General features: G+C 46.0%; 1 protein-coding gene across 1 annotated transcript in view; it reads right to left on the minus strand.

Moving 5' to 3' along the window:
- SMYD2 (SET and MYND domain containing 2) overlaps window positions 1-26,813 on the minus strand; it is a 50,764-nt gene extending 23,951 nt beyond the window's left edge. Inside the window, exons 1-2 of the mRNA XM_049635192.1 lie at window positions 26,603-26,813; window positions 7,584-7,647 (exon numbers count right to left, since the gene is read on the minus strand). Of these exons, the coding sequence (XP_049491149.1) occupies window positions 7,584-7,647; window positions 26,603-26,775 (237 nt within the window). The 5' untranslated portion in view covers window positions 26,776-26,813. The remainder of the gene's footprint in view (window positions 1-7,583; window positions 7,648-26,602) is intronic.
- Window positions 26,814-27,088: the final 275 nt, after the last annotated feature.

Genomic DNA, 27,088 nt, shown 5'->3' on the forward strand with positions numbered 1-27,088 from the left:
TGCATGCTCCTGCCGTAAGACCTTTCTCACCTGCTGTATCCCTGACTACGGCCCTCTCCCCCTAGATACCCATTTTGCTCCCTGCCTCACCCTTCCACATCTCTGCTCAAATGTCACCTTCCCAAGATGCCTGCCATGAATAGCCTATCAAAACAACACATGCCCGTCACTGTCCATTTCCCTGCTCCAGGCTTCTTACGCACTTCTCACCACCTGATACACTACATATTTATAAGTTTTTTGGTTAGTATCTGTCTCTCCCCATTAAAATAAAGGAACTCAGTCTGGTGTGCTTTTTTCCACATTTATAACCCCAGAACCTAGAACAAGGCCTGGCATTTACAAGGCACTTAATGAAGTTGCTGAATGAATGAAGATGTCTCTCTACCCTTTTGCCCCCCACCTCCATCCCAAGAAGGAAAAACACCATGTCACCTAATGACTTAATACGCTACGTGGCACAGGCCATTGGCTCAAATTCTGTGCCAAGATGTTCTGCACGATTGAATAACGCCGTGCCGAATATAACTAAGAGCAGGGAGAGAAAGAAATGACAAGATATGCACAAGGGAGAAGGGGATCTGTTTTTAGCCAAAGCCTGAAATGAGAGCACAGTGATGAGGCAAAGAGAGAAAAGACAAGAGGGCGTCAGGCCTCGGGATAGCTGCAGGAAACAGGGACCGCCAGCCGGGGACAGACGGATAATTAACATCTGTGAGCGAGTGTCCAGGGTGAAACTGGGGGTTCTAGGAGAAGCACTCCGCAGAGCCTCCCAGAGGCTGCTTTTCTGAACTGTAGGCCTTGGTATCAGTGTTTAACAACAACGACTCCTGGGAGAGAGAAGTTTAATACGAACCTTCCTTACTATGATTTATCTATTGTTTCTTAATAGAATTAACTTAGTAATAGAATTAACATAAAATTAATGTTAGTATAAATAACACACAACGATGACACTTACTGATATGAATGTGTCCCCACAGGGAAGGGAACCAGACTACAAGGGACACTGTGGGAGAAGAGCAGAGAGCTGTCAAGCAGACACTGGTCTGGGGCTCAGGAAACCTGCGTTCTTGTCCCCGTTCTGCAGCTATGTGACACTAGGCAGACCTCTTAATCCCTCTGCATCTGTACCCTTGGCTGTAAATAACATAATCCCCGAGTTACTTAGCAGGTCCAGGATTCTGAGTCTCTGGTTTTACACCTTCCAACAGTGGCAATCGGATATGAAGCCTGAAGATGACCAAGAAATGGCGGACCTTCATGTAGGAATAATCAGGCATTCATGCAACCACAAAGGGTCCCTGTGAGGATCCAACAGCTCAGCCAGAACAGTGCCTGGCACATAGTGCCTTCTCAGAAAGCACTGCTTAACTGTTCATTCCCTGGTTTGTTCATTCATTCAGTAAGTCCTACCACTGACCCTAGAGGCAGGGATGGGAAGCGTAGTCCTTGACTTTAAGAAGTTCATGACTATGTCAGGAGACCTATAAAGAGCACCTGTAATGTGAGACAATCCCACACATGGCAGTCAAATCAGAGAGTCAGATAGATTCAAAGTGCAGAATCACTTAAGTTTCATTAAGCGGAATTTCCCAGAATAAGTTTTCACTCTCTGCTGGAAGGTGGTGAGAGATGTGGATTAAAGGAGGAAAGACAGAGATGTACCTCAGTGGCACTGCTCAGTTGTAATTCTTTTGTTTTTTTTTTAACAAAAAGGTGGGAGGGAGGAGAGCATCTGGCAGAAATGTCAGGTTCTGGGCATATCCTTACATACTTCTTCTACTGCAGAGATGGTCCACACGTCATAGAGAACCCACCAGGGGCATGTGCCCTAGTTATGACTATAAAAAATTGTAAACAATCAGATTGGACAAAATTGAAAAAAATTTAAGCTAGCCTGATGAACAGGAATAAATGTTACCAATTAATAGTTTTGTTTTCTAGTATTGGCAGTTTCCTTATACACAGAGAACCCTTTATGCTAATTTTTAAAACATTTTTGTCAGTTTTTCTAAGACTTCCATTTTTAAAATTCTTTTAATGTTTATTTATTTTTGAGAGAGAGAGAGAGAGAGAAGGAGAGAGAGAAAGAGAGAGAGCACATGTGCAGGGGAGGGGCTGGGAGAAAGGAAGACACAGAATCTGAAGCAGGCTCCAGGCTCTGAGCTGTCAGCACAGAGCCTGACGCGGAGCTCGAACCCATGAACCATAAGATCGTGACCTGAGCTGATGTCAAACACTTAACCAACTGAGCCACCCAGGAGCCCCTCTAAAACTTTTTCTTTTTTTAAAATTTTTTTTAATGTTTACTTATTTTGAGAGAGGAGAGAGGGGGAGAGAGAGAGAGAGAGAGCGAGCAGGGGAGGAGCAGAGAGAGAGACAGAGAGAGAGAGGGAGACACAGAATCCGAAGCAGGCTCCAGGCTCTGAGCTGTCAGCACAAAGCCCAACGCAGGGCTTGAACCCACGAACTGTGAGATCATGACCTGAGCCGAAGTCGGATGCTTAACTGACTGAGCCACCCAGGCGCCCCAGACTTTTTCTAATGTTTTTGTTCAAAAGTCAAGCTAATACTCCTGCCCTGATTGTAATCTTTATACAATTTTATGTAAATTTGGATCCTATTTTCCAGAAAATTATACAAATAAACACACAGGAAGGACTCAGAAAGACACATCCCAAAGTGCTAGTAGTGATTTTCTGTGGAAGGACAAGATTATGGATCCTCCTTTTGTTCTCATTTCAGACTGTACTTTCTAATTTTTCTAAAATGAGCACAGAGTATTTGTGGAATAAAATTAAACAACTAAATCTACATAAAAGATACAGAAATTTCTGTACCCTTTATAAACTTCTAAGTCATTTTCAGCCAGCGTAATCATGCTCTGCCTGATTTTCCTTTTTGTGCATGGACAAAAATGCCTAAAGATGCATAAAGAGCTGTGAAATTGTCTCCCGGTACACCAGCATTTCCAACGCTGGAAGTAAAGAGTGATTGCTATTTCCTCCAGTTTTTTGCTGAGTGAGATGGTACGTTGTCTTCCTGGACAAGGAGATGGGGGGGTTTTATTGTGCAGACCCCTTTCTAACTCTTGCGTCTGGTGTTTCTCTTGCTGTAATGGAGCTTTCAAAACAGACATAGTCTACTTGGACAAATGCGTGTGACTTCCTGAAATGTGGAATAGTAAGAAAACGTCACGTGATCTCTGCTGCCACTACCATTATCTTCCAGAGGAACAGCGCAAAAGCCGTCAGGTACACACCGACCATCTCACGGGAAGGCTGCTGAACCGCCATCACAAGGACACGTGTTTTGTTTTCTGGTCCGACACAAGAGCAGTGGGACGCGCTCGTTCATTCATCCACATGCTTTCTTACCGCGGATGTGAAACATTTAGAGAAAAGAGTGATCAAGTTCAAGATGCTTCCTGGGTTTGGGCTATGAGACCAAAGTGAATTTCACCAGGACTGAACCTACAACTCTGGCCCCATTCACTAAATCACCCATAACGACAACAGGGTCAGATGGGCATTTCTTAGGCATTTTCTATGCTGGGGCTATTTCCTAGTCAATGACAAAAGTCACAAATTTTCTCTCATCCTGAGTCACGTGCTCTTCAAACATGTTTTTTTATACCCATCAGGGTATGCTCCTTCTTACTTTCAAAAGCATACTCCTAACCCCATCACCTCCATTTATGAATCACAAATAGTTTCTTTTCTCTTTGTTGATGTTAAGAAATAATACCCTAGAAAGTTCTACTCTCTATGGCTCCTCTATAAAATAACTTTGTAAGACTATCCTCTTGAACGTGTCACGGTGCAATTTAATGAAGAAGCCTAAGTGAGGGGAATGATATACTTAGCTTTCCAGGCATATTTATAAAAATAAATAGAGTTCATTAAAACATACAGGTTACAAAATAAGCCTAACTAAAAAGGAATTTCTATTTCTTTTATGTTTCCTCCCATTATCCTTTCATGCATCATCAATTAAAATCTTTCCTCTGGCAGGATCACACCGAGTCAAGTGAATGAAGAGAAAAGTAAATGGGACAAGATAACACCAAATTGTATAAAATAAAGCAAACTCCTCAAGCACTGCAGTCGGAGAGGAGGGCTCGGAGAGAGGACACACACACAGTGAACAGGGCCTCCTAAGACGCTGCGCTCCCGGAAAGGGGAAAGCCACGGGGAGGAACGCGTGCCTTGGAGAGATTTTTGGCGGAGACAACACCACCAGAGGGGCTCTCCCCTCTCACATCTACTAAAGGCCATTTCTCTGCCACGTTCCTATAGCGCCCCCTCTCCCAAGGGCCCTCGGGACTCCTGAGCACAGTGCTGGGAAGTGGCGACGGCCCTCTGCCAGCGGTCTGTACAGTCTAGTCCCAGCTCTGCCACTGTGACCTTGGGCAGGTCACCCAACCACTGTGGGTGTCACTGCTGCCATCCCAGACCCGGTAAACTCCACTCCGGCCCCACCCTCTGCTCTCTGGTGCCCACGTGCGGGACTCCAGGTGGGCGGGGTCCGCCTGCGAAGAAGGCCCAGGTAAGAGGAGCAGCTGATGCTTTCTTAGGTGGAGAATCGCTCAGTTACCTGCCTCTTAACCATCGCTGTCCTTGTTCTGTGCCACGTTCCCTCCTGCAGCACAGCCTCCCCTTTGATCCCAACCCAGCATCCCCCTGGGAGGAACCCTGAATACATTTTTATCTGGAGCTAACGCCCCAGATTCCTCCCTAATGATTTTCTGTATGAAGCTCCTGACCCGCCATGTATTTCCAGGCACTTACTTTTATTAAACCCGTAGGACCGTTCTATGTCACTACATCCCACTGCCCTGCACTGATTTAGTTCTTCGGTGCTGAAGGATGGAAAACCTTGGCGGCCATTAACCTCTCCCTTCAGCAAAAGGGGACAGGTGGAACAAAAGTGAAACTTCCAGATGAAGTCCGGCCTGTCACCTCCGGCAACAAGTGGGATCAGGAAGCGTGTATCGCGTGTCGCCTAGGAGGGTACCTGATCCGCCAGATACTTCGCAGAAGCACAGAGAAATGGACCTGCAGAAGTTCAGCCAGGGCTGACGGAGTCCTGGCCCCGGCACGGGGTCAGGAGCAGGGAGGCCTCCACACCGCCAGGCTGGACACGGCAAGCTGTCTTGGCCCGAGGGCCTCTGAACACGACTTTGCGTCACAGAGCAGCACCCCCCGTGCCGGGCTTCCCTGCCAGCCAAGTCATCTCGTCAGCGTCCGACCACCTGGACAATCTGTCCACAGGAGAACGTACAGGCGGCAAACTGCCTGTTACGAGGTGAGATGCGGGCATCCTCATACACACAGGCTGGCGCCTCCAGGTGATGCGCGGACCTCCCCAGCGGGAGCACCCCTCACTGCGTGCTCACAGATGAGGTTTTGGAGTCTGCAGCTTTGGCAAACTAGGTCCTGAAGGGAAGGGGAACCACAATGGCCGCCTCGAACACCCCAACTGGGCACTGTAACGATTCATCAAAATAATGACACCTAGCGAGGCCTAGTGGAGGTGAAGTTAGCAGCACGCTCAGAAGACCTAGACATAACTCGGCATCTCGCATGTGCTGGTATTTCATATTGATGCAGGGTTCATGGTTAATCAGAGAAGTTAAGACTCATTTTGTCACAAGCACGACTCACACAACATACACCGTTAATGTTCTCGAGTTCTTAGAATCCATCCATTCTCTTAGGGTTAAAAAAAAAAAAAAAAAGTCCCTCAAATCTAAAAGTATGCTGTGTACTTTATCGGCTAAGTTTCAGTCCAGCCTAAATTACTGTCATATTGTTTTTTCATAGGCCCTCACCCATACAGAGCGTCACAGTTTATATAGAACTTTCATAGCTATCAGATCACTACGTCCTTGACATCTGTCAGGATGGGCCCTGCTGCCTTCGTTCATTCACGTTTGAAGAAACCGAGCTCAGAGACGTCCCATGACTTGCCATGTTCACGTAGCTGGTAGGTTGCAAAGCTAGCATCATCTCCTTCTACTATTCCATGTTATATTGTCTGAACTCTATGTGGTTTTATTATCTTGCTTCTCTGAAGAACCACAACGTAATGAGTTAAGTTTTCTAGAAGTATTTAACCTAAATACAGAAGGAGCTAACTCATCACGTCTGGAATCAAATCCTAGAATTCCCAGGGCTCACTGATCGCCTCAACACCAAAGCAACCCAACTACAGAAAACTCTATCCACAGCCAGTAGGAGCCAAGTACGATCCCTCCCTCTTCAAAAGAACGCACACTCCCTGACAACTCAACTACAAGCCCATTTATATTCTCACTGTCACACAGGCTGAACCTCTGAAGACACAGGAAAGTGGGTTGTACATCGGGCCTTCCGAGCCAAGGGAGACACACCTGGGCCAACGTCCCAGCCTATGCTTCATTCCGGCAAGGGGCCATTGTGACTGCAGCTCTATGGCCAGACAGGACACCAGGGTTTAGCAACCTCTCCTACTGCTAAAGAATAATGCTCTTTGGGGACTTTCAGAGGCCAACTGCATAGGGAGAAGAGAAAGAAAAAAAATAAAGTAGTGGGTAATCAGAAGTAGACTGAGGGTTGGGATGGGGAGGCAAATGAGACCAAGTATGGCAAGAACAATGACAAAAAAAAAAAAAAAAGAGCTGAAGATATGGAAGATCCACCCTGTCACTTACAGCCACTACTAAATAGCATTGGCATTTCCCAGTGTATGAATAGGTTTCCATTAAAAAACAAAAAACAAAAAAAACAGACTAAGGAGGGTATACAGAAGTCAAAGACCATATTCTCCCTAAATTCAAACTGTTAGAACATGGGATGCATTTTCTGTGGAATACCTACCTACGAACATTCTGTGGAACTACAATCTAGCAGACAAGCATGGAAAACACTGCCTCCAAACCCTTCCTTAAGCTTCCCATTCCCGTGGTACAGGAGTCCCTGGAGATTTATCCCTCAAACCAGATGGCTGTGGTCTACGTGCAACCAGCCTCCCCAGCCCCCCAACCCTGGCTGCTTCCAAGGCACCAGATCCAAGGACACTCTGGGGCAGTCACCCTCTGGTTATACCAAGGCTGTGCCAGGGGCTCACCTAAGACTGGAATCAGATTCGGTTTGAACAGGCCATGGGTGACATGTGGCCCTGCTTATGGGGATTTATAAAAATATAGACCTGTGACAGTAAAAATGAAAATATTTTAAAGATACCACTTTAACATTTTCATGTGTCATCTCTGCAATGTTCCATATGTTGCTGGTGGCCTTGGGGGCAAACTGTCAACCTTGGTAACACACCTGCCTGTACCCAACATGCTCTCCTCGTGTCTTTCTGCTTCTCCTGCACCTGCACGTGGCCCCCAAGGGTTGCCTCCTGTCACCGGCTGCCTGTCCGTCCTGGGCCAGCACGCAGGGGTATGCGGCCACATCCTGGGCCCAAACCAAGCTTTCTAGCTTTGGCTGCAAAGGGGTGCTGGGAAATGTGGTGACAAGGAAAGGAAGGACATCGGGGTCCCAATCTTCAGAGGAAGCGAGGCCCTCCCTGCCAGTTGGCCCAGAACCTACCTGACACTCCACATTGCAGTAAAATGCCTGCTTGCATCTTCCACATTTGGACAATCCTTCTTTCCTTAAAAACAGAAAGGGCACTGTAGTGGCGAGAGGCACAGAAATGTGGAGCTGCACATTTTAGCATGCAATAATAAAAGCCATCTGGTCGGAAAGCAGAGCCAAGATTCACCTTACCTTACTCTCCCACTGATAAAGCGGCATTTTCCCAAAGGAGATTTCTGACCAGAATGAGTCCTCGAGGAGGAGTCAGTCAGTCAAACAGTACATGCACCAACGTTTCCCGACCCTGACCGTGCGAAGGGCACCTTCCAAACTGACGAACGATGTGCTCCTTGACTCCTGAGCCTGCCCGGGGAAGCCAGACCCCCACCATCACCTGCACTATTACTCAGTAGTTTGGGGGCAAGTCAAGGGCTCTCACGTCCTGATTTTCTCACCTGCTTAAGAGGGACAGAAAGACACAGAACCGTCTGGGAAGTCTCACCTCCTACAGAGGATTGGAGGTCACCTGCACTGGAGGTCACTGCTGAAAACGCAGCGTGGGTGACAACCTTTATTATTTAGAGATGCACGGGAGGCGGAAGATGGAACTGAGGGTGTCGGTAACTCAAATGCTGCCCAGAAAGAGAAGTTTAAAAATAAGGCAACCCAGCAAGCGGAGACGTATTCTTGGATAAAAGATTTCCAGGTGTGATCGGTATACACTCCACCTTGCCGGTGTGATCCACTGAGTGATCCTTCTGCCTCTTTGTAATTAGGCCAGTACTCCCTGCCCACTGCCGTATTACTAGTTCCCAGCTTCCGATCAAGGACAGGGACATCGTTGTTTCCCAACGGCTAGGTGCCAGCGCGTTTGTGGTGTTGGACAAGCCAAAGCTTTTTCAAAAACTGAGAAGCCTCTGCATTAGGCCTCAGGGGACAGAACCCTTCAGAAATTTCTTTGAGGCATGGGCGATATTAAATCAGAGCACTGCCTTATGCCTGCCCACCGCAGCTTTCTGACTTGTGGCAACGTCACGGCCACAAGGGGCACGCTCACCGCTGCCGGGGTGCTGCACTGCAGTGAAGCCACCTCCCCCCACACCGCCCACACCCCCCTGCAGCTCAGGGCCTGGAGGAGCCGAGACTCTGCCATACACACATAATCACGCTGCAGAGCCCTCCCCTGCTCCGCTCCTTGTCAGTGAGCGGCAGTCACCACACTACTCCCACGGCATTGAGACTGTTCCCAAAATGCTACTGTTGGAACTAAACAGACTGCCTTGCAGTTTTCATGACGGCGCTTGGATTCCAAGAAGCGGGCTGAAGAAATGTGTGGGAGAGAAACACATCTTGTGGTTGAGGCATAAATAAATATCCCAAGTTTGCACATCTCAACTGTTTAAAAAGGAACTCACTGATTTAGCGGGGTGTGGAAAGTACCCCTCCCCCCAACCCAAGGTGCATCTGAAGGGACCCTGGCTCTGCCTTTGCACTGTGCAATAAAAGAGAAAAGAGATGGATGGTCTCTGCTCTCCTGCATTTATAACAAGGGGGGTGGGGGGTGGGGGGAGAAGATGCTTCTCAAAAACCACTGTGAAGTGACTTGTAAGCAAGTACTTAGTGATGGAGACCTTACAGAAATGCCATCGGGATGGAAGGCAAAGATGGACAAAGCCAGGGAGGGAACTTTGAAAATTCTTTCCAAAAAGACGTGTGTTTAGAAATGGATAATGGATGCCACCCCGTGGACATGTCCACCTGAAGCAGTCGTTCATCAACCCTTGCTTTTCCAGGGAAAGAGGTCACAGAACCTCTTTGAGAATTTGACTGAAGCTAGTAATTTTCCCAATATCCTACCTTCTCCCCAACCACCCCCCCAAAACGACAGAAAATTTTGTGAAATTTCAAAGGCTTTGAGCCACCATCCATGGACCCCTGAAGGGCCTCTGAAACTAGAGTTAAGGCCCCCTGATAAAAAAAAAAGATTAGAAAATTATCACAAAAATATCTTTATTAGCTCTAGACCAGATGAAAAAGCAAGATTATATGGCTTTTTCTGCACAGAGGCCAGCAGTAAAGTAAATACAAAGCTAAGGTTTGTTTTTAGCCTTACAGTAACATCCCAAGGGAAAGAAAGGGCAACAAAGAGCTCTCCAGAGCTAGGGATGAACTCTACTGGGATTGCATCCGAATAATAAAGGTCCCACAGGCCAGGCTTCATTCACCCCAGCCAGCCACCAAGTCTACAAGCCACACACAACAAGGGACAGGAAGAAAAGCCCAACTCTTTAAATTTTTTTTTTCAGCGTTTTTTATTTATTTTTGGGACAGAGAGAGACAGAGCATGAACGGAGGAGGGGCAGAGAGAGAGGGAGACACAGAATCGGAAACAGGCTCCAGGCTCCAAGCCATCAGCCCAGAGCCCGACGCGGGGCTCGAACTCACGGACCGCGAGATCGTGACCTGGCTGAAGTCGGACGCTTAACCGACTGCGCCACCCAGGCGCCCCATGAAAAGCCCAACTCTTAAGTGTTGGCAATCTGGCGTGCACTTTCCACTGTCTAAGGAGGTGGTTCTCAAAATGTGGTCTGTAGACTGCAGGGACCTCAGAGACTCTTTCAGGGAGCCGGCGGGGTCAAAACTACTTTCAGAACAACACTACTGTCTCGCCACCTGCACTGCAGCAGATGTGAGGTGTACAGGAGCCTGGAGGGTAAGACTTCCAGAGCCTTGGTCTGTCCAAGCGTCCTTGCATTCTTGACTTCCACGTGCTCTGAGTGAGGGTGGGGGAGGGGAGCCAGTTTCACTTAAGAATGTCCCTGATGGGGGTGCCTGGGTGGCTCAGTCGGTTAAGCATCCAACTGTCGGATTCAGCTCAGGTCATGATCTTGTGGCTTCATGAGTTTGAGCCCCGCGCTGGGCTCTGTGCTGGCAGCATGGAGCCCGCTTGGGATTCTCCCTTTCCCCCTCTCTCTCGGCCCCTCCTGCACTCCTGCTCTCTTTCTCTCAAAATAAATAAATAAACTTAAAAAAAAAAAAAAAAAGAATGTCCCTGATGAAGCAGTAACAAATAGTAATTTTGTTAAATCCCGACTCATGGATATGTATCTTTTTGATATTCTGGGACCAAAGGGGAAGAAGGCCTGAAGACTTCTGCTGCATCCTGAAGCAAGATGGCCATCTCAGGGAAAAGCACCCGGGTGGTCACTGGAATTGCAAAGTGAACTGGCCCCTTTCTTCCTGGCACATCATTTTTACTTGAAAGAACAACTGGAGACACACTGTGTGTGATAGAGACTCGAGGATCTGCCAGACACATTATGGAAATGAATGTCACTTCAAGGAACACATTTGAAAATAGGTGTTACCAATGATACAATTTGGACTTCTGAGCAAATACTAGAATTCTGGAAAATATGGATCTGCCACCCTGACCTTGACAGTCTCTCATCTGATGCGACTGGTGGGATATTAACAATTGTGATTTTTTTTTTATATGGTTTGATGAAGTATATCTACTTTTAGAATGTCTATATAAGTTGGGGAACCATTCGAATGACATGTATGGTATTTTAAAAGTCGCACATGGGACACCTGGGTGGCTCAGTCGGTTAAGCATCCAACTTCGGCTCAGGTCACGGTCTGTGGGCGTGAGCCCCGCATCGGGCTCTGTGCTGACAGCTCAGAGCCTGGAGCCTGTTTCAAATTCTGTCTCCCTCTCTCTCTGCCCCTCCCCTGCTCGCACTCTGTCTCTGTCTCTCTCTCTCTCTCTCTCTCTAAAATAAACATTAAAAAATTTAAAAGTCATGCATGACTAAAAGAATCATTCAAAGTGCAAGACCAAGGGATTTCAATGTAACACAGTACATAAGTCTCACTGATAAGGCTTCACATCGCACACTATGGGTCTAACCTTTAAGGCAAATTCACTTATCAAGTTTTACTGTTGAATCAAAAAAAATATCCACAATTAACTGAAAAGGCTATTAAAATACTCCTCTCTGATTATGTATCTGTTTGAAGCTGGATTTTTTCCACACAGTTCAACCAAAACTACATAATATCACAGACCAAATTTTCAGAAGAGCATTTGAGAATCCAGCCGTCTTCCGGAAATCCACACATTAAAGAGATTTGTAAAACTGTGAGCTACCACCACTATTCTCATGGATTCTTTTGTTCCGTAAAATAGTTCTCATAAAAACACATCATGTTAGCAGTCATGGCTGTTGTCATTTTAAGTTGAATAAATACAGTTTTCGGTTTTAATTTCAAATACGGTGAAATATCGATACACGTAATCCATAGAAACAAAAGCTCCTAGGAATTCTCAATTTTTCAGACTACAGAGGATCCTCAAGACCAAAAAACACGAAAACTGATCTAACTTGACAAGTCCATCAGCTCCATGAAAAAGACATTCTTCCTATTTTTGAAACGAAGTTCATGAGGACCCAAAGGTGAAATATCTAAGCCAACGTGACCGCTCAGCAAGGAGGTGCAGAACTAGAATTCCCACATAAAAGTACAAATTTTGTCTTCATCGTGTAAGAATATCCTTCCTTGAGTATTGTGACAGTTATTCAGGAGGACATACTACACGAAGCAGCGGTGATCTACGTGTCTGGATAACCTCACAGTAATAACAAAACAAAAGTAAAGGCACTCTCTACTCTGGTCTGCATAGTGTCCCAGGTCCAATGCCACCCCATCCTGCCACTTTGTTTCAAAGATGCAAGGGGGCGAATCCAGGATCAGTTTTCAAAATGAGATTTGGGGAGCGAGCACCCCCACAAAGAGGATTTCTCAGCCAACTGTGTGACACGGTAATCGGTTTCACTTAAAATGCAGTGGAATGAAATAATGATTAATTCTGTAGTCAGGCTGTGCAAAGAAAGTCCTCCCCTGTCGTTCAGTACGATACATCTAAGTGTTCCTCAGACATCCACTGGGCTGGTCCAAGCTGGATCGTGTCCTCTGGGAAGCGGGTGATACAGTACTGTAGCCTCTCACAAACTACCAACCAGCTTTGCCTGGCTCCGGGGCAGATTTTACCGCATGTATGCCCGTAAGGCACCTGCTTGGTCATATGTGAATGCTCTTAACATACATCTTCCTGAGCCAGAATGCCTTCAGCATGGAGAAGGAGAAAAGCTAAACCAGTCACTGATGGTGAATAGCATGCAAATCTACCCTGATCTACTTTGGTATGAGCAACTTTAGATGAGGCAGGTGGTGGCAGGGAGAAGGAGACGTTTCCACTATCCAGATACATGCCTCAGTTCTTTCTGTGGCTAGGGAGAGATATAAACTTTTCATAAGTCTAAGGGTTGAAACTCAAACTAAACTTTGCTGAGCTGGTACCCATATTGTGTGTGCATGTGCTTGAGAGAGTAAGGACGCAGAGAGAGAGATTCTGTGAGTGTTTGACTATTGCTGACTGAGACGGTTAGTCCAAGAGAAACTTCATATGGGGTATCCGTTTTCACGGTAGGAACATACAAGGCATTTGGAATAAACTCTGTTCCTACAGAAGACACAGCCATAAACCTTTCATTTGCAATGTAACCTGATCTGAATTGTCCAGGAGGTTTGGGGAAAGACTGCCAAAAAGAAGAAGAAGAAGAAGAAGGAGGAGGAGGAGGAGGAGGAGGAGGAGGAGGAGAAGAGAACTCTCAACGAAAGACTAATAAAGGCCATTTGGAGGAATAAATTGAAATAACCCAAAAGGAATGGAACTCAAAGACAGTGAGGGTGAATCACTAATAACCTCTCACAGTGTCTCCAGCTCAGAGTGTGCACCCACCTGGGCCTGTGGTAGGACCCAGCAATTCTCATTTGATTGGTCTGCACTGGGATTTTTAGAAAGCTCCCTAAGAGATTCTAATGAGCTTCCAGAAAACAGAACTGCCCGCTGAGGCCTCTGGTGATCCTTTCGGGCTGAGTGTTTTTTGGGGTGCAAAATTTGCTGAATCGTGTTGAAGTAATTCTCTGCAATGCAGATTGTTTGTGAGGTGACTCCTCTTAAGAATGAACGTTCCACACTGGATGTGTTGTTGGGTTGTTTAGCTCTGCTGATGATGAATGTTAAGGCAAGAATAAGGTGGCTGACACGGTATTTTCCAACTATGACAAGAAGGTATCTTAGAAGCCAGACGCAGGAGAAGGCTGTGGCTTTTTCCCCACCTCTCCTGATTCCTGCCTTACAATTTAGGGTGAATACGGGGAGTTACTTCCCCAACTCTCTACCTCAAATCCCTTTCTCTTCCTGGTGCTGGAGGTGCTATGTGATCTCAGGCAAAGCATGAACCCTTTCCGAACCTTTCCCTCCCCTGTAAAGATCCAGTTTCTACCACATAGGTTTGGTATGAAAATTAAGTGAGAAAACACAAGTGTACTACGATCACACTTGTAATCAGCCTCCGCTCTTTTTTCGTTTTTTAAGTGGTCACTACTGAAAGACCTCCAGTACAATCTCATTCAGACTCATATTTGAGGATTTATGTTTCTAAAGTCTTTGTTTTATGGGCAAACATCTACCCTGCTGTGAACGGAAGGGCTCTTTGGACTTAAGAAATGATTCCATCCACAAAGGAGACAGATGTTACAGGAAAGTGCAACTATCTGATTATCAGCAACTGGAACAGAACGTAGGCAACACGCTCCTGTCATTTTCTACTGGAGGAGACACACGCAGTGATTAATTTTCTTGCTTTTCAAATTTGGAAGCCACAAAGATCAACAAGTTAGACATGTAATTAACAACTCCGGCTAGTTAATGCGTTGCCGCAGGTGCTGTTGGTCTAGATAAAAAGGATTTGATCCTGTAAGCTCCCTACTTTCTGCCACTGAAATGAATGCTTCGTGGGTTTCACCATGAAAGAAAAGGATACCGGCATGGAGGAGGTTTGCAATAACAATTACTTTTAACTAACGGCGACAGAAGAAGTGACAAGTATGCTCTGTTGAACAGAGGCAGCCCCAGCCAAATGAAAAAGAGAAAAGGAAAAAAGCCCAGCGGCGCAATATAACTTCACCATGGGTTGAAATAAGACAATCAGAAACAAAGTTAAGCCTCCCACCCGGAGAGAGTGGTTACACTAGCAAATTTTTATTTGAGAGAAATAAAAATTGGGGGAATTGTGGGGGAGCCCTATTATCACCCTGGTCAGGGGACAAGGATAATACTAAGGCTACAGGTTTTTGTGTAATAGTGAAAGATGCTCCACGTATCACTTTAATCCACGATGTAACGGTGAAATGGACCCACGTGCAGCGGGGAGCTTCTTCCCGTGCTGAACCTTCCCCTTCGCACCGGGCTTTGTTCTGAGGCTTGTTAAAAGTTAGAGCCCGGGGCCTCTTAGGGAAGCAGGAAATATTTAGGGCAGTAAAGTAGCAACTAATGTCGGTTTTCCCAACTACTGGAACAGGAGCCATGATTTACAAGGAGGACGCTGGGCTTGGTGGTCGGGGCAGTAAGTGGTTGGCCTTGTTATAAAATTCTGTCACGGGGCAAGATGCGGTGACATAGGTCAAAGGGCAGAAATTTTTAGTTGTACGTTCTGGGGCTCTAACCTACAACATGGTGACCACGGTTAATAATTCAGTACCATATACTTGGAAGTTGCTACAAGTAGATCTTAAGCGTTCTCACCACACACACAAAAGTGTGTGAGGTGATGTGTTCATTATCCTGATCCTAGTAATCATTCCACAATGTATACATCACATTGTCAAGTTGTCTCCTTTAAATATATACAATTACATTTATCAATTGTTCCTCAGTGAAGCTAACAGAATACTATCAACATGACTACACATCACGGATGCATTAAAGGTCAGCTCAGCGATGAAAAAAACGTGACGACACTGATTTAGGTTTCGTTGTAATGCAGGCTCTGGTGGAGAGGAAATGTGCCTTTGTCTTAGAAAGAAAAAAATTCATGAAGCTTATGGACAGAAGAGAGAAATATTCAGCCTAAGGAACAGGGAACATTAAACTATTATTTGCAGCCACTGGATGGTATCTACCTTCCAACCTCACCTTGTAGACCCTTTAAAATCCCTAGTGGTTAAACCTGCTCAGAGACGGCATCCAGGTATTTCCAGAACTTAACATTTCCATTTGGAAACGTTTTATATCCTAACTTCTATGCGAGATCTGAATGACACTTCCTTGCTACTTTGTCTTTCACTTCTCTGACTGGGATGTCAAAAGGAAAGAAACAATTAATGCCTTCCTTTTTACCTCCATTCTCTCATAAAGGCACTGACAATACATAACATCCACCGTTTCCTCCAGTGGTACAATAAATGATGGATGTTATCATTAGTGCCTTGTAATGAATACCAAGAACACCGGATTCCCCCACGACCGCTATGGCCCTACCTTCTACAACACCCAGGTGAGTAAACATCAAGAAAAAGGACAAAACCAAAGTCATTAAATTGAACTGTTTAAAAACTTGGAACTTTTCCTATTGCTCATGTCAACATTCTGGCCACAGAGTAAGAAAAAACAAACAAACAAACATGTAAAAATACCTCCATAACCTAACGCTAAATGTAAATTCCAGAACAGAGGTCAGGCTCTCTGCGGCCAAACGTGAGAATTAACGCCTTGCGCAAGAAACAGGTGACCTGTTTTGCATCTTACTTATAAGAAAATGCACCTTTTAAAACTGCTTACAGGAGAATTTTAATAGGTGACACTCTCTCACCCCTCTGGTTGTATTTTCCTATAGACAATAAAAAATGTGTTTCAGTGAATGACTCCATCGTGGACTATACCTTAAGAACTCAAACTTATCAGCTACTGTTTGAACAGACTTAAGAGACGTTTTTCTTTCAGGCCTTATTGATTCCATTTGTATTTCTGAATAAAAAAGGACACTTTTTATACTATAAAACTTTGTACATGAAGCAGTGAAGAATTAAGTTACTGTACTTTAGCCAAGTAAGCTCTAGTCCAAAAGTATTATTTTCTCTGTGTAAATATTGCACCAGGCTCTGGAGGAATGCTATTTTTGTAAAAGTTGAGCTATTTGGAGACATAAGCCCTACCTTCATGCAAATGGTGGTAAATATAAATATCAGGCAAGATGATTCAGCATCCAAATGGCCTAAATGACACAGAATTGAGAGCAGGAAGCTACTTCTAGGACTGAACTCTTTAAGGACACAGAAGTTTGGGTACTTACAGAGAAAGTTTTGTTACTCCCCTCTGAATCCCCAGGGTCAGAACACAATGCCTAGAATAGCAAAGTGCTAAAAAAAAAAAAAAAAAATGTAAATAGTAAACTACTGTAAAGTAAATATAAAATAGTAACTCAATAAAATGAAGAGATCTGTGGGCTGAAGTATTTGAGGGGAGTTTCATAAAAAAGTCTGAGGATGAACAGACTTAGGGTACAAGGCCTTGCCTGGGAAGGAGGCCCAGGACAGAGAGGGGAATAATGCAGAGAAAAGCACTCAAGGTTACAAATGGGCAAAAGGAAGGATGAAGGAGGACACGGAGCCTTTGTGGGACACTGGAAAGAAACCATCCAGCCTGTGGTTAGGGTGTGAGCGGAAGAACAGGGAGGGACAATGCTGGCTAGTGTGGGAAGGGCACTTAATATGGAGCACGGGAACAATCAAGATTTTGTCAAGAAAATAGGGATCAGAGTGCCTGGGTGGCTCGGTCAGTTAAGCCTCCAACTCTTGATTTTGGCTCAGGTCATGATCCTGAGTTCAAGCCCCGTGTCAGGCTCTGCACTGATAGCGATTCTCTCTCTGCCTCTCCCCCCCCCCCCCACTCTCTTGTGCGCGTGCTCTCTCTCAAAACAAATAAACTTAAGAAAATAGGGATCGATGAAGGCTTCTGTATTTGTAAGGATTCATTTCCAAGAATGAGCAGAGTTACATATTTAGGAAGGTGAAGAGGTCTGTCCAAAGAGCCACCAGTAAAATAAGTTGCAGAAATGAGACTATTCATTTAAAAGTTATTTCCAAAGGTAACACAGAGCCAGGCCTGGGGCTAAGAGCTGGGTCCGCACTCAGGACCAAGTGTGCCCAAGGAAGTCTATATGAGGGTCTGTGGGAGCAAAGACAAAGGGAGCTACCCCAGCCTGAAGAAATCAGGATGGGCTTCTGGGAACCGGACAGTCAGACAAGCAAAGACAGACAGCGAGGGAGAATCAGCATGACGCACGCATTTGTGGACGCATGTACATGCGTGTGTGCGTGCATATGTGTGTGCATGGGTACGTGTGTGTGTGTACCACCCCTGACAATTTGGGATTGCAGCAGTGAAACTAACCCTGCAGAGCAGGAGGGACTCAAACACCGCTCCTGATGCCTAGCCCCAGGGTCCCCAGCAGGCAGCCTTGATTACACGGTGGAGTTCTATCGGCCCTTCTCTGAAGATACACAGAAAGAGAAGGTGGAGGTGAGCTTCCTGCCCTGCTCTGAACCTGGAAAGTACTTCACAGCTGAATGTTTTAGAAGGCCTGAGCACGTGTGGAAATGAATTAAAAATTAAGTGAAATAAGTAGGTTGTTTCTAAATTCTAACTTTGTGAACCTGAACCAGAAATGAACGTTTTTAAGGTGAAAGGACCTTAACGTTTTCCCTAAAGTGATGGTTAGAAAGATTTACTCAGGTGTATGAGTGGATTAAATTTCATCAACTTCCAAAAAATGTCTCCTCAAAGCTGCAGCTGTTTTAACACAATGTGGGGATGTTCCAATTCATTAGACCTGAGTATTGGATCAAAGCTTGCCCTTAGTTTGCAGAAGTCAGGAACTAGGGTGTGTGGTTAAAGCAGAACTGTCTTTATGACATATATGGATTATCAGTTTTCGACTAAATAAAACAAAGAAAAATACTCAACCCCCACACCGTACTGCCTTCAACCTGAAGGAATACCCGCTGAAACCTCACACAAAGTTCAAGGCACCCTGGCTAAAATAAAGATGGAAAAAACAAAAAACAAAAACAAAAAACCCTGCTACAATATAAGCTCCGTGGTGATAGGGACTTTTGTTCCTTTTCTTCACAGTTGTTTCCTGGGGACTTAGAACCCAGCGAGTGCTCCAGAGAAATAAATATTTGTTGAATACATTAAAAATAAAATCCCTGATCTCAAGGAGTTTACCATCTGCTCATAATTAAATGTCTCTTACTGTTGAGGTCTGAAGGCCATGGGAGGCTATCCCTGTGAACAGATTTGTGCAACTGACGGACAAGAGCTGTTTCAGGTAGCACCCAGGAAAGGGCTTCCTATGCAAACATCCCCAAGGGTGAGAGAAATCAACAAAGCATGAGCCCAGAACCTACGTCCCTGAAGAGTCTTTCCTGGTACTCAAAGATTGGAGAGAAAAGGCTCTTCGTGTCCAAGGTCTCTTTATTTTGCCACAAAACGCAACATAACTCCTTTCAAGTGCCAGGGTATGAAATCCTTGAGACTTTTATTTGGCTCAGATGAAAAAGTGTATCATGTTGGTCAGCCAGATTTTCTCTCCACCTCTCTCCCCCAGGATATGCCTGTGTCTTTAAGTGCTGGTGGGATATTCACTTGTCTGTTGAGTTGCCTTTATTTCGCCTCTTCTCCGTGGTGACTCCGGATGCCCTGAGCACTGACACGCCCTGTCTATCTATCATAGTGCACTTCTGGATACTATGATACCAGTGTGTGAGCTATCATGGCAAGCATTCGGTTCAGATTCTAGGGACCAGAGACTTGCCAAAGCTAAGCGTTTACGAATTCTCAGACCCCCTTCCTATAAAAGGGAATCCAATCTATTTTAATAATATGCATGCAATATCTCCACTCAGTCTTCTGAAACCCTCCACTTAGTGTACAAGAATCACCAGATTTTATGTTAATAAATTGGCACAAGGAGCTTCCCTACTATTTTTAAACTTTTGATTGAAGAAGAATCTGAAACACAGCTGGATTCTCAGCGAATGCATGGACCAGAAAGATAAGTTGTTTCCTGAACCCTCAAGACTTTTTGGTATTATTTTCCTGCTAAATTGCATATTTCTGTCCTTCAGAGAAGTCTTGGAGGGATCTGATTTCCTTCTGTTCTATTGTGTTGGTGTGAACGCCTTTGCAATTGAAAAGGAGGCCTCTGAGGGTGGTAGGAACAGAGTCAGCAGAAGTTACACAAAGTGAGGTGTGTGGCTTTGTGACTGGTTAGAGCACCCGTGCTAATGAGGCCAAGGTCACAGGTTCAATCCCTGAAAAGGCAGTGACTTCAGTCAATTCGCTGCCAGAGCAATGCACCCCTAAACTACCAGATTTGCTAGAAATCCAAAGATGTGAAGTTGGGGATGTGGGTGGGAAAGGGGAGGCTGACAGAGAGCCTGACAATGTAAGTCCCCTGAGAGCGGACAGAAACCTCTAGTCCCAGAACTGGCTGCTCTCTGGGGACAAGGGGCCAGCACAGGCGGCCTCCCCCAGGGAACTGCTTGCTATAGACAACCAAGGAGCCGCCAGGCTGACCAGAAGAGGGCTCAAAGTCAGAATCTGGTCAAATACAACCAGGGTGCCCCGTTGTAGGCCTAGTTCCATGGAAACGATCAAGACACACATATTCAAAGCCTCCAGGCAAACCCAGAGAGGGGCTGTCTGTGAGAGGCGCAAGAAAATGAAAAATCAGTAACACAGAGGAAATTCTTCTAAATCCCATAGGCCTTACACAGATCAGAGAAGCATGGCTGGAAGTGAGAAATGATTACCTCGCTCTACATCTGAGGTCTGAAAAAATAGGTGTGGGTGTGGCGATGGGGCGTGACTTCAGTTATCAATGACAACAAGAACATAAAGAATATTTGTAATTATTGATTGCCTCCTTGGGGAAACAGAAATAAAGTGGCATTAAAATTGTAATTATTTTTTCCTTGTGTGGACAAGAAAAGGAAAGGGATAGTAACCTAAGGCAAAGAGGTAAGTCAAAAACACCAAAATAAAGGAGATGAGATGCCTGGCTGGATCAGTCAGTACAGCCTGTGACTCTTGATCTTAGGGTTGCGAGTTCGAGCCTCTTACTTAAAAATAAGATCTTAAAAAAACAGAAAACACTAAAATACAGTAGAAACCTTCTTTGCCGTTTAAGTTCTAAAACAGGCAACTTTGCTGGCTGGGTTCTCGCCAGTTTGGAGTTCTTCTGAACACCAGCTACTACCAAACTATAGCTCTGAGCCCTGGATCTTTCCAAAGAAATGTAAGACATGTCTTAGTGTTTTTTTAAAGAACTTTCTGACAGAGAGTGTGCAATCTGCTTGTCCTACACAAATACCATCCAGGGGCCTCCTAAATTTTATTTATTTTATTTCCAAATCTAACCAATTTAACTTTGCACACAGCAAAGTTCTGAACAACGACTACGCTGAAGAAAAACAAAAGGGGTTATACTCTGATGCTGTCTGACCAGAGAGAAGAGAAACAAACTGTTTATATGTAGGTATAAAGACTTAGGTAACAAACTCCTCTTAGCTCTAGCATAATATTTTTAAATATTCCAAACCCACAAAAGGACCAAAGCCTTGTGTTCTTTTTTATGTTTTATTATGTAATAATTGATACATTAAAAAAAACATAGATAGCGTTCATGCAAATTCAAAGGCACTGTAATACAAGCATCTCTGAACCCAGAACAACCTAAGATATAGATCAAAGATAGCTCCATCCATTTATTTGTTCAACTTTTAGAAACATTAGTTTGTCGAATTACCTATTAGGGGAAGGGGAAGCAAAAGAGGTAATAAAAATAGCATTCACTCTAGAGAAAGTGTGCAGGGAGGAGCAACACAGGTCGACTCAGGCCAAAGGGAGTAAGGGAAGGAAGATCACACTTGGAAAAGGAAATCATGGCTCAGACTGTGAAAGGCACAGAGCCTGGCCCTTTAGAAGACACTCAATAAACATCTGACCAAAAATATGTGAAATTCTAGGAAGCCATTTCACCTCTCGAATGCTCAGTTTTTTCCTACCTGCAGTGGAAGCCATCCTTGGGAGGATCAAAAGAAGAATGTATCTGGAAATGCTTTATGAGCTGCAAAGAACAGCATGACTTTAAGGAATGTCGTTTTATGGGATCTTCAGATAGTTTTTATTGAGAGGATTTTGTGCAATTGCTTTTGGGGAAGGAAAGGTATCAGATGCCGGTTTTAACTCGCCAGGGTTTGAATTTCACTTCAGCATATCCTGCTGCTGTCTGTCCCTTTCATGTCAAATCATTTCCAAGCGTACAGGTTGGTCCCAGAGCCCCTAGAAGCTATAACAGGAATTATGCTCCCGCATATGAAAAATACGCGTGTGATGGCACTTGCCACATCTGAAATCATGCAACACTTGAAGGGCAGACAGGAGCAATGACAGGCTTGCTATGCAGAAAATTCTGTTTGTCTCCCTTTCTCTTCTCAAATATTTGCTTCATCTCATGGTAAAAGACTATTAAAGCGTCTAAGCACTTTTAGAAAAGGCTCTTTAAAAAAAAAAAAAAGTTTACCTGTGTAGGTTCATTATATCATTTCCATTAGGTTTAGATTTTGAGAACCAGTGAAATCCATGATTACTCCGGGGGACCTGGGGCTCAGAACTGCCGTTCTTAGCTCTGGGTGATTGTGCCATCTGAAGGATGGCTCTGCTGGTCAACAATTTCCAGTTATTTCCTCCCTGGTGTCCCACCACCCCCCCCCAACCCCACCGTGATAAAAATGTCCCTGACACCACAATATTTTATCACCCCGTGTAACACCCGGCACAAGTGAGAGTGCCAGGCGGACTGTGACAGCTTACTCTGCTCTAGCCTAGCGCAATACTAGGAGCATGACTTCTCCTGTTCCTTCTAAGTTCACAGGCAGGTGTTCGTGGAAACATTGTAAACATACAGGAACCTGGTTGTTCAAAGACATTAAGTAATTCGCCTAAAGACAAAACATCAGGACGGGGGAAGCCAGAACTCAAACCAAGTCAGTCTGGCACCAAAGTTTCTGCCTTGTTGGCTCTAAATAAATGAAAAACTTGAAATACTGTAATGTTGAAAGTGACAGCATAGCGTCTCCTTACCTGACGTACAGATGGCTGGATTTGGTTTTATTTTATGTAACTTCTTAAAGGAAATCTGTTATCTGTATAGTTTAATCTTACTACCTATTTTTTTTTTTTAAAAAACAACAACAACACTGGAGCAAAGGAGGAATTCTCTTTTAGAGCATGTGTCTATTTTTCATTCAGAAAGCAAGATAATTTGAGAACATCTGAAGTCATTTCTCCCCTTAGAGACCCTGTAATTCTCAGAGAATGTTCTCGGGGCGCCTGGGTGGCTCAGTCAGCTAAGCATCTGACTTCGGCTCAGGTCATGATCTCATGGTTTCTGAGTTCAAGCTCCGCGTTGGGCTGTGTGCTGACAGCTCAAAGCCTGGAGCCTGCTTCAAATTCTGCGTCTCCCTCTCTCTCTGCACATTCTGTCTCTCTCTCTCTCTCTCTCTCTCTCTCAAAAATAAATAAACATTAAAAATATATATACATATATACATATGTATGTGTGTGTGTGTGTGTGTGTGTATATATATATATATATATATATATATATATATATATTCTCAGAGAATGTTCTCAGAATCAACAGGATCACAGCAGCCCCCCGGAATGACTCCCCCTTCTGATGCACAGCTTCAGGGGGTCAGCCCCAGGGTTCTCTCAGAGAACCTAATCGTGTCTTAAGAAGGCAGCCTCAAGAGTTCTTGGCTCTTAATACTGATTAAAATCAACTCACTATTACTTTGACAGCCTGGTAAAACAATGGGTTAGGCAGGACGAACAGTGCTACGCAATAAAACCGTGAAGACACTTCCATCTCTACATCTGCCGAAACAGGACCTCTCGGTCACTGTTTTGCCCATGCAAGCATTTTAACTTTTAAAACCACTCTGAGTAAGCCAGGCATGACATAAATTCCCTGAAATGGGGTTCTAACAGCTTTACTGCAAGGAAGCTAAGTGGGCCTTCCTACTTTTCCTCATACTCAGAACGAACGGACAAAAAAGGCAACATTCTCGCCCTTAAATGACCCAGGAACCAAGAAAATCAAAGATCAAGAGGGAGACCTCTTCCCACCTGAGGAACTGCAAAGAATGAATATTCAGATAGAACTGCGTTAGGGCAGATTTTTTTCTTTTTTGAGACAAATAATATAAAGTGTTAAAATATGTCCTTGAATACCAAGTATGAAATATGACATAAAAATATCTGCCATAAACCGGGGGCCAATGGTCAAAATAAGTGTGTGTGTGTGTGTGTGTGTGTGTGTGTGTGTGTGTGTACATAAAATGTACCTAAGAGATGTGATAGGGACAGCTCCCAAATGGGAAACATTTATATTTTTAGGAGCTGCCTTCTAGCAGCTGAGGCAAGATACGCGTCCCAAGTATCACCCACCAAACTGAGAAAATGTGATACAAATTTAAAATTCACAGAAACAAATCTTTGAATTGGGCCAACACCAAGAAAAATCCCATTTGACTATTACCTGAGAAACTTCCCTTTACTTTTTCAATTTCTAGAACAAACTTATTCCTGCAGAAATCACTTATTTTCCTTCAACATAAGTGAAACCCAAATACAGCTTCCGGGGGCTCACTCATGTCAAGCAATATTGTTTATGCTAAACTTCTAGCACAAGCAAGGATGAGGAGTAGTTGTGTTTCTTGTCCCGAGGGGGGGGGGGCGTGGGGTGCAGAAGTGGTGGATTTTGCCCTGTATGTCTCAATAGTTGAGAATTCTGCTCCTACTCCCTTGAGGTACCGCAGAGACATATATGTGTTCCCTCTACTACAGCCGGACGGACGGAGCTGTTCCTCCACATAATCAAATAGTTGACAGGGGAAATGATGCTGAATCTGTGAGAATGCTCTAACCACGAATTCTAAACTAATTGAACTGAACAGAAATCAGAGTGGAACTCCAATTTCATAGGGATCAAGGTATCATCATTTCTTGTGTGTTACTTTAGGTGATTTCAAATGACTCCTTAGAGAGAAGAAATGAACTGTGGGTGTTGACAGAAGTTCACCAAAGCCAAACAGAGAAGTGTGGCCGGAGTGGGGAGTGGGGGCAGATGCAGTGGTACCGCCCCCAATGCAGGAGGTAGCCCTGGTGAGGGGTCAGGGGTCGAAAGGCAACAGTTAATGACACTCACAAACGCTATTCAGAAAAAGGAAAAACAAAGCACACGCTCTGTCGCACAGGGCGGGGTGATCTGTGGAGCTGCATCTGACCACACGTTAATGTTCTAAGGTTGGGGGTGTGGATAGTAGATACAGTTAGGACACTCACAGCTCAAGGGAAGCATCTCTCAGCTCTGCTTCTCCCGCTCCGAACCCAGAGGGATTTGATCTTTAATTCACTGGAGGAGTGCACCGGTAACAACGACCTGTGTACCTACTATGTGCCTGGCACTGTGATCTTCTCTCACAGGATGGACTCCAGGAATCACCAGGATCCCTGATGGAGGAAGCACCTTCTGTGCTGGGTGACCCCGCTTTGCTCCTGCCACTCCAGACACCCACACTGCTTCAGACTCCGAGCCACAGCGAGGCTCAGAAGATCAAGGGACCAGTCACAGCAGCCTTTTTAACTTTGGGAAAACCCAATGCTCACTTCACTCAAACGTTGCAAAGTGGTGCCATGACCCTTTAGCTCTTGACTCACCAATTCAAAGAGCCACATCACATACAGCCCTTAAGCTGCCCACGGCATGATTCTGCGTCTAGTGCCTTTCCAGGTCCCCCCAAGCGGAAGACAGTTCTGGCAGGGAGTCTGGGCAAGATTACTATAATATTTAGCCTTTGTCCCTTCTTTTGCTATGTCTTATCGTAGAATAAGGCACACAAGTCTGGGAGACTGGGGACTCCAGTGTATGTTGGACTTGAGACCTGTATTCAAAATGTACCTGCAGGACCCCAGGTCAGCATAATCTAACCCAAGAACCTCCATTTCAAAGATGAAGAAACTGAGGTTCAAAGAAAGTAAAGCAGGGTCCATTCCTCAGAGACAAGTGGAAGGTTGGGTACAAACTTACTTCAACGCCATGCTTCCTGTCTCTGGAATTTTACTGAGCACCTAACTAGTAGCAAATGGGCAGAACTGAAGAGAGGAGATTTCATTCCCCTAGCTAGAGGTGAGACTACGTGTACACAACCACGCTACCTCTCTGAGGATTAGTTTTCTCGTCTGTAAAAGGGAGACAGTGTGTTGGACGGGTGATTTCTCATGTACCTTTCAGGTCTGAAACTGTCACAGGGCTTGAGATAGAATTATGTGTCGCGGTGTATGAATACGTATGTATGTGTACATACGTGAGTATATGTATACACATGACATGCTACAATTAAATATCATTTCCAACCACACATTTTGCCTAATGCCCTCAGAGACCATGTTTTCAAAATCCCAAACCAAGATCAGGCACGTCCCATCAGTGCAGCCCTTCAGAATCTCGGGGCGTGCTCAGCACCCCCTCTGGCTTCTCTCCAAACACAAGCGTTGAGTGAGAAGGAAGAGGAGAGGCCGCGTACTGTACAAGAAATGTTAAGTGTCATTACGTTCCCGGGAGGAAACGGCCAAGTGTGCGGCAGGGCTGGGCTGTGGGGGACAGAACACACCGCAGGAAGCACAAGTTAAAGGGGACAGACTGGCTGCTCGAACTCGGCGCCGGGCCGGCAATGCACCAAGAGCGCAGCGCGTGCCCGTGTTTGGAACAAGCCTGGCTCCGAGCCCACGTCTGAGGCCAGGACCCTGCACTCCCGCGCGCGCAACTCGCGCAACTCGGAAAAATGGGCCGTGACGGGGGCGCGCGGCAGGCGCTTTGGCGGCTCAGTCCCAGCGCACGTGGCACGGCCGGCGCGGGCGGAAAGCGCGGCCGCCGCCCCAGCCGCCGGCGCTAGGACCCGGCGCGCCGTGCGCACTTCCTCCCGCCGCGGTCCGAGCCGCCGCCGCGGCGCCCCCGCCGCCCGCCCGGCCGCCCGCGCCGCCGCCCTACCTGGCGAAGCAGTACTCGCAGTGGTTGCCCCGCTCGTTGACCGTGAGCACGTAAGCGTAGGCCGGGCAGGAGAAGAGCAAGTCCCCCACGTGGAAGGGCCGCAGGGCCCGCAGCCCCCGGCCCTTGCCGGGGCTGCAGAAGCGCTCCAGGCCGCCGTCGCCCGCGGCCCTCATGCCGGCAGCGGGGCGGGGCTGGCGGGGCCGGCGCGGGGGGCACCCGGAGCGGCGGCTCCCCGCGAGCTGTTATTGGAGAAGCGTCACCCAGAGCCGCAGGGGGGGGGGGGGGGCGGGGAGGGAAGCCGCCGGAGGCGCGGCGGCGGCCACCGCTCCCCGGAAGGGACGCCGGCCCCGCCCGGCCCTCGCGCGCCCCCGGTGGGGGAGGAGGGGGACCTGACCGGCGGCCCCGCCCCGCTCGCCGGACCCTCGGCGTGCCACGCGCTCGGGACGCTTCCGGAAAGCGGGGCGCGAGGCGTGTGCGTCTCCGCGG

The sequence above is a fragment of the Panthera uncia genome, chromosome F1, assembly GCF_023721935.1.
Source record: "Panthera uncia isolate 11264 chromosome F1, Puncia_PCG_1.0, whole genome shotgun sequence".
Classification (NCBI taxonomy): Eukaryota; Metazoa; Chordata; class Mammalia; order Carnivora; family Felidae; genus Panthera; species Panthera uncia.